General features: G+C 38.3%; 1 protein-coding gene across 2 annotated transcripts in view; it reads left to right on the forward strand.

Annotated features, from left to right (window-relative positions):
• The first annotated feature begins 2608 nt into the window (after positions 1-2608).
• The window catches only part of LNPEP (leucyl and cystinyl aminopeptidase), a 57158-nt gene continuing 45913 nt past the window's right edge, over positions 2609-13853 (forward strand). The window contains exon 1 of one of the 2 annotated variants that reach the window (XM_054003395.1): positions 2609-3091. Coding sequence is in view for 1 of the 2 variants with exons in the window: in XM_054003393.1 (XP_053859368.1) it covers positions 3073-3091 (19 nt within the window). In the remaining variant the exon portion in view is untranslated. The remainder of the gene's footprint in view (positions 3092-13853) is intronic. The other variant, XM_054003393.1, reaches the window with a different exon arrangement.

The raw sequence follows: 13853 nt of genomic DNA on the forward strand, positions 1-13853 counted from the left end.
AGACTGATGAACCCTTGCCTTCCAGTCCCTGGAGGCCTGGCAATTTCTCAGCTACAAGTTGCTTCTTATGTGCAGATCCGGTTGAAAACAATTGAAGACTTTCCACTGGGTCAAAAGCACCCAAGTGTCTACTGACACTTGTACTGTTCATGAAATCTCTGTGCCTTTCACAAGAAAAATAAACCAGAAAAAGACAGCCTGAGTCATGTTCCCAGGTGTCTAAAAGCTGGAAGATCTAAAGCATTCTTTAGAGATGGCTTGTCTTCAAAGTTAAAAAAGGTGCAGGGTTGCTGGCAAACATATTTTAATCCATGGAAAGGTCTCAATTAAGACCTTGCTGAATGGAAGCTACCAAATTATGGCACAATATAGGTTATTGCAGATGCTCTAAGGATATATTTACGGCTTTGAGCAATCACAGAATTGATTTATTTATTCTGCATCTTAAAAAAAGAGAGAGAAATTGTGGTAATAGTTGACTCAGAATCTGAAAAAAAGAAACAATTTAAAATCCTTCACTTCTACAAATCACTCACAAGCTATAACTAAAAACTGTATATATTTTATAGTGGAAAGGACCTGTAACTTTTAGGCACTTTTTAAAAAATCATGTTGTAGAAACTCTAGCTTTTTACCAACACAAGCAAAGATGGACCTTCAAATCCATTAATTTTTTTTCTAAATGATGTTATTCAAAGTACAGCGAAACCCTTATTCTTCTACTATGGTACAAACAGTGCTACTGTGAAATGAGCTCTATACCTGACTTATTCTGTATGACTAATTCCCACTGTATTATCTTAAAACTCATCATTAATAGAAAAATCTGGATATGAATATCTCTGTACATGTAATGGAGCAAGATTTTGTTTTAGCTTTTTAGCTTCTCAAAGATGTATTATACTAATTAAGGATTTTTGATTAGCAGAAATGAAGAATGGTGAAAGCATGTGATGAGGTGCTCAAAAAACACCATTCAGGCCTCTCTGCAGCCTCTGCATGACACTGTGTAGAATCCCAGGAAAGTTAGCTACATAGATATTGTTTCTCCAATATATTTAAATATAGGCCAGACAGGGTTAGTGCTTTGAAAAGAAAGCTCTAGAGACCTGTCATCCTATTAAAAGAAATTTTTTGGTGATTTAATAATTTAAAGAAGTTTTTCTTTTGACGATGGGCTGTTGTGATATGTTAAGGTATGTCTGAGAATATGTAAATGGTTATTAAAACTCACTTAGCCAACATTAAGGCCAGTGTTAAATTCCAAGGATTTAGTGAGAAACATGACTTTGACCTAGATTGTGCTACAAGGTTGTCACCATAACTAAGTCTGTGAAACATGATCATGTGTGAAAAAGTGCACTTCTAGGTTTATGAAACACAGAGAAGAGGTATAGGGCTGCACTAGCACCTGGGCTCTTGTGGACCCCTGGCCCTAGTCCCTTTCTTTACCCAAAAAACAACTAACCTCTTTATAAATTATTTTTTAAATAAATATGGGACATTAAATTTGTGTTCTTTTGGAGTAATCCATTTACATTTTCTCCTTTCCCAAAAAATCAGTGTTTAAAAATCTCCTGTGTTAAGAAAAAAACTTAACCAGTCAGATAATAGCAGGAGCGTAGCTGTAAGGGAGCAGGGGGCAGGCAAGTTAATAAGGAGGCACACATATATTGAATACATATAATTTATGTATTTTCCTTTTCCAGGTTAAGTATAGATGGCCTGGCCACTTTGATCTACACCAGGAAAATTTTATCCCAAATTGATGGTATGTGACATATCACACCATGATTCCTTTGTTATCTCTACATACAATCCCTCTCTAATGCCAAGAGGATTACAGTGGCTTTAGGTTCATGGTGTTTGCCTTCAATCTCATGGCTCTTTGTTGATGTTCAGTCATAATCACAAGCTTTTGTCTCTCGTGTCCCAACTCCTCTGGGAGTACGGGGGTTGGCAGCAGGTGTTACTGTCACCTATCAATACCTCAATGTAGGTATTAATACACATTACAATAAACACAGTTGTACAAGATGTTATGTAGTTATTAAATATTACATTAAGATGATACAATGCTATGTGCTTTACCAGGAAACATGTACACAATGCCCACAAAAGTAAAAAGTGCTCTGAAAACCAAAGCATGGGCAGTCCTCTCTCCTCAAGCTGGAGAGACCCCGGGCCTTTGAAAGTTCACAGTTGCTACGATGCCACTTCCCATGTGTGTCAAGCAGAAAACCCATAAATACAGTATTTGTAGCATTTTTTAGTTCTTGAAGATGTTTTTGAAGATGTTCATACTTCTCTGCTTTTCCCACAGCAGCCACTTCTAATGATGTTTCAACACTTCCATTTTTCATGGTGACATTCACCGTGGATGCCTGGTTCTCTTTCACAAATACCAGATCCAGTTTTTATAACTCACTGTTTTGATCCTCTGTGTTTGGTTCCTGGAACACTATCCAATCTTTCTTTGTGGCATGAATTGATCACATTTCACACAATCGGTTGTGCCTTTTGATTCTTGCGCCTTGCACAGCAGAATGCTACTGCATGATAAGGGAATTACTTATTTAAATAAAAAGTAAGGTTAAATTGTGACGGAAGGCGCACGGCGGGGAAATGCAGGCAAAGACGGCCCGGCAGCACCACCACGGCCCTGCGCGGCCGTTGCGCGGCGGGCCCGGTATGACCGCGACCGTGTCACCCGATCGGCGGAGCTGCCCACGGGACGCCGCGATCCGACACTCGTTCTCTCGGCGTCCGGAGCCCGCCCCGGCCTCCCCGGCGTGAGGCAGGCCCATGCGGGGAGGAGGCGGTGCCGCGAGGCCCAGCCAGGGACGAGGAGGAAGCGAGCACTGAGGCAGCGGCGGTGGTGGTTAGCCGGAGCTGCCTCGCCTGAAAAAGCTGAGCGGGGAGGGAGCCGCGGGCTGATACCGCTGCGGCCCCAGCGGAGCGGTGCTGGCAGGGGGCACGGACTGAGCCCGTCCTGGGAGCATGCGGCGGCAGGAGGAGGAAGAGTGAAGAGCCGTGGCAGCGCCTCCGCTGAGAGCGGTCTCCGGGAGGAAGATGGAGCCTTTCCCCAGCGGTGAGTACCCAGGCGGCCGTCGGTGCTCGGGACGGGGCCGTGGGGCCTCCCGGCGGAGCCGCGTTCAGCGGAAGTTCTTTGCCCAGAGGAAAACGAGAATCTTCGTGGTCTTGCTGTCCCCGTAGTCCGCGGCTTGAAAACTGTCTCAGGTTAATTAGGAGTAGGTGGCTAGAACGACAGAGGTAAGAGGAGCTCCCTCGCTTTTTCGGCGCTGTTGAGCTTCTCACTGCTCGGCCGGGGTCTCACTGACACTGGATAGCCGGGGCCCCTTGTACACCAGGTGTACACTCGCCGTGTGTGGGTGGCACCATTGAAGGAGCCTTATAGGTGTCTGGAGTTCCAAAGCCGACATAATTCTGATGGGAGGTAGGAGCCAGACCCGCTGTTCATGGCGTTTTCCTGATCGGGGCATTCTCACCAGGACGTGCCCCCCGCCCTCCCCCCGCACCCCGAGCAAAAGGAGAAATAAAATACAGCAGTATCAGCGGTGTACGAAATAGTGTTTCAGGGTGTTCATGAAAGCCAGAAAGCTTTCAGAGCTGCCCGTGCATTGACGGAAGTGCTTGAAATACCGACGTGGTTGCATATGCTTCGAGGTAAGCTATACGGAGGCGTTTGCTGGCAACGTGCTACAGCAGTGTGTGTGCATCCTATGCTTGTGCCTGAAATGAAGCCGTGAAAAGTCCGTGTTGCATCTGCCTCTACTAATAGAATTCTGCCCGTCCAGGACAGAGAAGGAAATTAAGTTCCCAGATCAAACTGAAACTGAAGCATATTTGGTTAGATTCACGACCATGGCCAAATATGGAAATAGACAGTGGGTAAAACAACAGCCTTCCTGCTGAAAACGCAGCACTTTTGTTACAGGTGGGATTTGGTCTGTTAAATGACAAGCATGTTGGATAGCCATTGCTAAAGTACCAGGTAGAGTTTGCTGCATCATATTTTAACTACACAGTGACCTGCCAAGTCAGAGGCAAAGTTAGTTTTTTTTCTGAATATATATCAGTTTTTTATAATGTCAAATTTTAAAAAATTTTAAAAAACTCATGCACTAAAAATAAATTTTCTGTCTCGTGGCAAGGGGGTTGGCACTGGATGATCTTTAAGGTTCCCTCTAATCCATTCTATAGTTCTGTGAACCATATTGTGAATCTATAAATATATCTTCATTGCCCTGCATTTCCCTGTTTTCAAGCACATGAAATATCTCCTATAATTTGCTGCTGCTGTTTAGAATCTGAAAGAAACTGAAGGTCATGAGATCTGGACGTATTTTGGTGGCATAACTAGCAGGAGAGACCTTTTCCCTCAATTTTTTTTTCCCCTCTTTTGTATTGTCATGCTAAAATTACAGTTTATACAAGCAGTTGATGTTTTGGTTCTCTAGTTAATCCTGGCCTTAGTACAAGGGCTTTCAACTACGGCCTATTTCCGTCACAGAGTTGTAATCTGCATTCTTGTATGCATCGTAAAAAGAGCTTGTCTTTTAAGAGTAATGCAGCTTGGGGGAGAATTTTATTTTGAAGTCATCTTGCTAAGGCCATTCCTTTTGAAAGAGATGAAATGTTGTTTTAAAGGTCTGTTTGACATAATGCTATTGCTGCACTCTGTGACAAAACATCTTAAAAATTCTGCTCCATACAACTGGAAGAAATGGGCTTTAGCATGTAGATTAAGGTACTGACAAGCAGTATTCATGCACTGAACTTTCTGATTTTGTTCCCTGAAATGAAAACCCTGCAGATGGTGGTAAGACTGGAAGAAAATTTAGAGCTGAAGTTGGTCAATAAGTTTCTTCCTGAAAGCTGGCTCTGCTGGAATGGACACCACAGAGAATATGCAAATATTAGAGCAAAAGTGTTGCTCCTTATTTCTGATGATCTTGAGGCATGTTTGGTGCTCAATGGCAGCTGCAAAAATCTGAAGTGAAGAGAGTGCTTACATTATTGGCTTTTTGAATAGAATTTTCATGCCTGGTGGTCTGGAACCTTTTGTGGGCATCATATTTTTCAAATAAACTGGGTTTTTGTTTTGTCTTATACAATACTTATGAGTTCTGTTTGTGAGTTTGTGTTGACTTCCTGTGCAAAGTGCTGTTTAAATTCAGAAGAAAGCATGCCTGTCGCAGGAAGCTACAATATTATACTTGTAGATCTCGGTTCTTTGGGGCTTTTACCCTTGTAAAATATAGGGAAGAGGGAACAGACTGAATTTTAAGATTTTGCAAAAGCATTTTAGTTGGATTCAATACTCTGATGCCCATTGGGCAAACTAGCAATGAGACAATTTCTTGTTTTTCTTTATGGAAGTAGAGCTGTGTCAGAATGGGTATGTATCTTAAAATAGACTTAAGGCAGCAAATGCTCTAAAGTGGATATAAATTCCAGCTTTTCTATTCACTATTTGTTTGGATTTTTTTTCTTAAATAAAAGAAAAAATACAGCCATAATGCATTTCAAAAGTCAAAAAAACCCTTATTATCCTTTCCTTGAAATCCTAGTGGGTGTGCTGAACTCTTTACTGTTTGAAGAGCTTCTCCAGTGGAAATGATCAGATAAACTAAATATACTTAAGGGTTATTTTTTATTTCTTCCCTCATCCCTGTACTGTAAACTTAGTTTTGAACCTCTTTGAAGAGATCTAGGTTGTGTCTTCCTCCTTGCCTAGGAATTTAGGTGGAGATGATGCATGAGGTCTGTAGCTCTGGAAGAACAGTTAATTGCATATTTATTTTTAGTGCCTGGAATAGTTGAGTTAATCACAGAGTATCTCAAGTTGGAAGGGAACTATAAGGATCGTTAAGTCCAACTCCCTGATCCTCAGGACGACCTAAAACTAAACCATATAACTAAGAGTGGTATCTAGACATTCTGTGATCTCTGGCAGGCTTGATGCCATAACCATATCCCTATTCCAGTGACCAACCACCCTCTCAGTGCAGAATATTTTCCTGATGTCCCATCTGCAGTTCTCCTTGAAAGTTATGAATACTACAAAGTAGTAAATGTTCTAGAAATGGTTACTGGTAGGATTTTTTTTGAGATGGATTCCTCTATTTTGCATGACTGTTCCTAATTTGAGATTTTTCCCTGAGAATGAATAATAAAAGTTTGATTAAAAGTTAATTGAAGTCTTCCTTATTTGTTGCACATAATTTTTCCCCCTAAATTGTATGGTCTCCCATTCCTTTGAATTCTGCACTGAATCAATGAGCAGAATTTATTTATTTTGACTAGTCATTTCTTACCTAGACAGTTTCACTAAAATTTAAAGAAACAAAACAACTGAAAGAAGTGAAATACAGATTAAAGGGAATATGTAATGTAATTTTGGACATCACTATCTTGGACATCAGTAAAAATTATTTTGCAAATTTTTTGCTTATTTTTTAGATTGTATGTGTTTCTGAAAGGTCATTTCATCATTTCCTGTTTAATACATTAAATATGTCACTTCTCTACTTGACGCAGAAAAAAGAGGTAGAAGTGAGCTATTACAGAGTTTCTCATTTAAGACAGGTGGCATGCATGAACTTGCAACTGTAGATGGGATGACTTGTGAGGATCTGAAGTGCAAATAACACTCAGTTTCACTGACATTCCTGAATTATTTTTATCCTTTTAATACACAACAGATGCAATCTTTGATATTAATTGCATGTCTAAATTGATGAACAAAATAAAAAGACTCTCATGGGTAGAAGTGAGGGGTTTTTGGAAAGTACAAATAAATCAAGTTAGGTAATGTTCTTTACAAAATTAAAATGTCATTTGCAAAGTCTAGTTATGTCAGGTAGTTCCTGTCAATTCTAAAATGTTTTTGTTTTTCGTGTTAATTTTGTTCAGTACAGAAGTGTATTGAAGGTTGCCGAAGCATGTTCTTGTGTGCATAGCTTTAATTCTATTTGGGACAGCAGGCAAAGCCTTGACTGACAATGTTTTACAATGTTGTGTCATGGAGAAGAAGGGTTCCTTAAACTGTTAGTCAGTCCTAAATAACAGACTGAGTAATTTTTTTTTGTACAGTGGTAGATAGAAAACATCAAAGAGGTCTGGTTTTAATGTCTTTTTTCTTCCCTGTGTTTTACCTATCCCATCAATTATTACTGGAAAAAAATACTTATTTCATCTGTTCCAGAGTGTGAGTTTTATGTTGGCCAAGCGTATTTTGCTGGGTCATCGTTTTCTACAAGGCCATATTGTAGTATCTGTGCTTGTGTTCCTGTGTCAGCTCAGCTGAACAGGAACCTTTTTTTTCAATATATTGGGTATGTGTTTGCTTTTACTGCTTTACTGTGAACTTCCTGCCAAGCAATGGATGTTTAGAAGGGGAATTCAGTAACTGAAAGAATGTCTGAAGATGAGAGTATAGGTGCTCACTATTACTCATTTGTTAGTGTTTTTCCACTAAGCAGTTGGTCTTCCACTTGCAGAATGAAGCTGTGGACTATCTGTGTGTTTACTTCATAAGTAAAAAATGATGATATCTTATGCTAACCTCAGTATCTACCTGTAAAAGTGTTCCATGATTGTCTTGTCATTTTTTGGGAAGACGATGTAAAGTTGAGCAACCATGTTTCACATTGTTAGGGCTATGTGAATGTGTGCTACATAAAGTCCTGGAATGACTGCCATAGAAGAATAGTAGAAACAAGTAAAAGCGAGGATAAAACCACCTCTGTTTGTTTCACTAGTCAGAATACTTTTTTCATATTAGATGGGCATTGGTGTAACAATTACATATAAAGAAGCTGAATTTATCTGTATTTAATGCATCCTCTGATTAAAGTAGTGATAAATTCAGAGAATTCAGGTTTTTCATCCTTTAGTCAGTGATGTAAGAAAGTTCAATGAATTTCCAGTTCTCCTGCACAATATTTTTTAAGTACAAAAGCAAGGATTGTGTAGAAGAGCAAAAACATTAAGATTTCTTTATGACTGGGAGCAGTATTATTCCTTTGTCTGTCAGAAATATATGCATGGCAGCTGCTGCTTAGACTTCTGTCTAACAGTACCTTAAAATAAGATCATATTAACTTCTAAAATAAACCAGAATCTTGTGTGATCTGGGTTTTAATGGCCTCAAAGTATTTTAAAGAGTACATATAATACCTTTTGAAGTTGTGTTTTGATTACTTATGATAGTACTTTAAATAGTGGACGTATATTAACCTTAAATGATAATAATCACAAAAAGATTGTGTGCCTTCTTGCACACAGAAAGCTGGATAATCCTGAAGGATATTTGGACTAAAGAGGGGAGGGAAGATGCCTGGAAAACTCATCTGGTTGATCATAGAGACAGGAATTTCAGGGTAATACAGTGTGTTGGGTTCTGCGCAGTTCATGTCCCTAGGGCACAGCTGATACTTTATTGCTTCATGAGTGTTGTCTTAAAATAGATGTTCAAGGAAGACCTCAGAGCCCAGCTCTTCTCCTGGATTATTCAGGGTGTGCTGTCTATTGAAGCAGAGGTCTTCTTTACTACATCAGGTGGAGAGTGAAGAAATGGAATCCTGATTCCACTGAAACACGAGATGCTTTCAGTCAACTGTTTGTTCGTGTGGAAATAAGGTCAGTTTTGATTTTGGGATTTGTTTTTTATTCCAATCAAAACTCCCACCACAATGTTTGGAGGAGTGTTTCAGTGTGCTTTACTAAGCATAACTGTGTGCAGAGAGCATTCCTTGGTTGTAATTTCTCTGACATTGAAGGAATACATTCTGTTAACTGGAGTTGTTGTGTAACAATACTTCTACCACAGTGCCATTGATTGTTATAGAGAATTGATTGTGTTCAAAACTAAAAATGTGCCGAATTCACCTACTGTTCTAGGGCCTAATAGTGATTTTTATTTAAGCCTTTCTTTTGTATAGAAACTGACAGTTTCTTCAGTAGCAATGAGCTGGTAGCACATTAGTAGAACCACTTTTACTATTTTTCATGCATGAAAAACAAAAGTTCTGGATTTCAGCAAGACTTGTGTTAGTGGGAGATCAAAATACTTTAGAGGCCTCATACTTCTGACCTGTAAACCATTATAAGAGAGCAACAAAGAGTAGGTTTTTGGAAAATGGGGCTGTGAATACAATATGTATAAACTGTCAGTTGCTGTCAAAACCTGCACTTTTTATCATTGATGGAGATATTAATGAGGCTTTAGTGTCTCTTTTGGCATAGATGAATTATCAAAAGTGTAAATAATTGAATGATTTAGTTTTCAAGGGACCTTCTGAAAAGTGACTGGTATCTAAGCTGTCTGCACCCCCATGGTGATGGTTGTTACAAAGATAATTTCAAAGCTTATATACCTGGATAGAATTTTGGAGTAATCTAGATTTCAGTATGTCTTAAGCTACCAGGCAGACACATTGCTACTTCTTTCTTTATCAATACCCTTTGTCTTGTTATATTATGAGACTGAGAAAAATGTAGATAGATGTATTTTTGCTCTGTTAAGATGATACAAAACTTACTGTGTCGGGAGTCACAGCCAATAACCTCTAGACATTGTTGCGTCTTGCTTTCTGTGAACTGGACTACCAGTTATGGAGCAGTGAACACGTAATGTGTGCTTGTGACCTGCAGATGGTTTGGTATGGTTCAAGTTGTCACTTGGGTATTAAGTAACAGTAGTAATCCAGAAGGCATATTGGGTTGCCTCTGTAGAGAGTGAGTGTTCAAGACAAGACAATATGATTCCATTAATTTATTGCTAAAAGTAAGCAAGAGAATTAAAAGATTCGGCAAGCATCAGTTTGAATATAGTACGTCAGGTTCTATACCTAACTGTTAGATGTTTCAGAAAACTCTCAATTTTTTTTTTCAGAACAACTGGTACCAGCAGAGAGATGTTTTATATGCTCAGCTATGATGAATCTAGTATTTGTCAGACATGAAGTTAATGGGCAGGTGTTGCGAAGAGGATAGTCAGCAGTTCTGAATCTGGGAGTTGAGTAGCTCAAGAAATCTGAGACACAACTTCCTGTGTGTCTCTTAAGATTCAGAACCTTTTCATTAGACCCCTGTGGTTAAACGTTTTATGTGATTTTAATTGCAAAACATGCCTTTGGTAAGACTGGTAGCAGGAAATTAAAACAACCATATTCTATAATCAAAGCCAGAAGCTTCTTTCCTGTCCCGTTTTTTGTTCAATCAGTGGCTGAGGATTGAACACTTCCTCAGCCTTGTGGAAGGTTTTCCTTCTCAGTGGTATCCAAAGAGGAAAGTGTCATTTAAAACTACTTCCTCTTTCCTTCCCTCCACTTCCCCTGCATTTTCTCATAGGAAACCTAACTGGTATTTAAATTTGAAAATATATGGTTAAATGTGAACAGATGTGATATATATCTGTTGGATGTCAAAATCCAGACTAACCTTGGTTTGGTTAGCTTTAAGTTCTCCTCTTACTTCCTCTTAGCTCTGATAAAAAATTATGACAAAAATAAGCTACGATTTTTTGCCAGCTGTATAGGTGGAGTATTCAGTAAATGATATATTCACTTTTTCTCCTTCTATGATACTTTCTTTTTGTTGATAACATAGATGTGAAGATTTGAAAAGAAGTCTCCATAGTAGCCTGGCTATTTATATTTAAATCTAACTGGTAAATGATGAAATGTAATTGATCCATGTAGTTATTCAACCTGAGGTCCTGACAAAGAAAATGCAATAGCACTTCGCTTAAAAATCAGGAATAGACTTTCAGAGAACCTTTTAGAAGCACCCAAGACTAATAAACACTGAAGTGTAAACACTTCCTTGAAATTACACTCCACGCTCATGTTTCTTATGGCAACTTCAGATAAGAGAAGGTCTTAAAATACATAAGCACACATTCTTTTAATTTCCATTATACAGTGAATTGGCAGGGTTTTATTCCAGTCTATGTGCAGAAGCTTGTCATTACAATATTTATCTCACATATTCATTCCAGTTGTTTGCTTTGTTTTTGTTAGCTGAGTAAAGGTTAAAACTGTTTTCTTATTGCAGATAGATGCAAGTTTGAAATTACATGAATGACATTGTGTACTGTCCTGCTTTAGTAAGAGCAAATAATTTTTCTGTGTAGAATTGAATTATTTTCTTGCTCAGAAGGAACTTATAATGTATGGAATGATTAGGGAGACATGGCAGAGAAGAAGGAAATCTTTAGTAAGGTTCTTAGCATAACTAATGTGTTTGTGGACATGGGCTTTGTTTGCTGAGCAAGCTTGTTGGAAAAGATAAAATAAGCTTTTCTTCATTCCCTCCAAACACAGAATTTTTAATGGATGAGTTGGAGACAGCCCAGGGCATAACAGTGCAGGAAGTAATTCGCATTATAGAAGGAAGAGCTAAATTGATATGACAAGGAATAATAATCATAAACAAACAAGTTCTTGAAGCATGCTGAAAAGATTATAAAATTAAAAGGCAGCCTTGTAAAAATAACTTTCTTCAGTTCAGTAATTTTTAATGTCTGATATGATGTATCTGTTGATACATACCCACAAGAAGAAACAGTGTAATTCAATATTTAAGTGTTAATACAGGGATGTTAATCACTGCTTCTACTAGACAGAATTTTGCATAAAGTTTTGAAAATATGAAGATTTTTACTTGTTTTACTCTTTACTTATGTTTTACTTACACGTTGTTCCAATAACAATGTACAGTATCTTTCAAAAATTCGATTTCGTAACTAAATCTTCAGGGTGTTTTTTTTTTTTGCCTGTAAATTTGTGAGCATGTCTTGAGCATGTCTTGCATTTAAGGAGTTGTGCTTGTCTCCTATAAGATCCATGCAGCCAATCTTCAGAGTTTTTTTTTGTTGACTTCTGGGTCCAGAAATGCCATGAGTAATTTGCTTTCATGAAGACTTTGAGTAAATAAAACTTTCTGCTTGATGATCTTCCTCATACTTCCTTTCTTCTGTAGGAGGGAGGATAGAAGTAGAAACATCACTGCTTGCCTGACCCATGAAAGCTTGAGGTTTTAGTTAGGATTTTGGATGGGTTTCCTGATGTACTCAGACATTTGGCATGTGATCATCAATGGCCTGTGCAAGTACCTTTATATGCTTTCTGCAAGTGAATTTCTTTGTCTCAAAGAGCAAGCAGGTGGCAACAGGGGTTATTTACTGATTATACTGTAAGTAAATTGTCTGTGAGAAAAATTCAACAAAACTGATATTCAACAAAACTTCTGTGGGGTGATATTTTAGAAGAACAGAAAAGCAATTTTAAAAATTAATATTTGTTAGTTAAGTATTTTTTCTGCTTCAAAGATTTTTTTTTTAATTGCTTCCTCCAAAATTTTGAGGTATTTCTTTTCAAGCTGTGACCAGACAAGGCATATACAGTGACAGAGCAGGGAGAGCTGGCAATTAGAAAAGCTAAGTGAGTCTTCTATCTGTGCATGGAAACTAAAGTAGACTAGGAGGTAGTTAAGAGTTTGTGACTGTCGCAGGCTTTCAGAATAAGGAACTACACTAATTCCTGTGTTAATTGCTCCTGGAAATAGGTGAACAGTCCTACAGTGAATCAGTGAATGTAGTGCTCAGAAGAGAAGTAGGAAGAGCTTGCTCACATTTAAATTATTTAATCTTCTGCTGGGTAGCAGCAGCTGGATGTCCAAAACTGTTATTATGAAAGAAGTAAAAGAACAAAGAGGAAGATGGAAAATAAAATGGTGTCTGTATTATCCTGAACACCAATGTCTGGGAAAGGATGGTGGGATATGCTGAGGGAGTGATGTACCTTCTGTTAGAGGAAGTGGTGAGTTGGGTGGGGGCATAGGCCCAATAATGTTTAGAGGGATGTTCTGTGAGTTTTAACAGGTAGGAATACAGTATGGCATCAGCAAATAATTGCACAGATTGTGCAATTTACTTAATTAGATCAGATTTATAGAATTTATACCTAATACTAGAAGTCCCCATGCTAAGCAATTATTTATCGAATCATAGTTTGGAAAAGACCTTTAGGATCATGGATTACAACCGTTAATCTAACACTGGCAAGTCCACCACTAAACCATGTTCCTTAGTGCCACATCCATGTGTCCTTACGTACCTCCAAGGATGATGACTCCGTCACTTCCCATGCCAGACTGTTCCAAAGTTTGATAACCCTTTCAGTGAAGAATTTTTTTCTAATACCTAATCTAAACCACACTTGGTGAACTTGAGGCCATTTCCTCTTGTCCTGTTATTTACTACCTGAGAGGAGACCAACACCCACCTCACTAACCACTTTTCAGGTAGTTGGAGAGAAACTAAGTAACTTGGAAAATTCCTGTCCTGCTTAACTGTAGTGTGTGTTTTGATGTGTTTTTTGCTTTTTTCCAGAATGTGTAATTGAAATCTAGTGTAAAAATGGGAATTCTCTATATTGTATGGGAACTGGCGTAAAGTTCAGTAACTTAATTCAGCATTTTGGCTCTAATTTTTTCCTTGTTATTTCAAGTCACTTAGATTTAAAGTAATTTACCCATTGATAAAGTAAACAAAAAAGAAATATCCCAAACCATATTTAACCAAATAAGAATTAAATTTCTGGATAGAAGACATTAAATCTGTATATTGTCCTCAGTTCCTTCATCATGAACATTCAGCAGTGGCTCTGTGAGTTGATGAGGTAATAACTTTAACCAAAGTTCTGTTTTGTTTTTGTCCCTATGAAGAGAAGCTGCTTACCGATCATCATTTTTTTCCAGAAGTAACAGCAACTGAATGTTTAAATTACACTTCTTTAGATGTTTTGACCGTAAGCCCATAC

Source organism: Vidua macroura, chromosome Z (genome assembly GCF_024509145.1).
Source record: "Vidua macroura isolate BioBank_ID:100142 chromosome Z, ASM2450914v1, whole genome shotgun sequence".
Taxonomy (NCBI): Eukaryota; Metazoa; Chordata; class Aves; order Passeriformes; family Viduidae; genus Vidua; species Vidua macroura.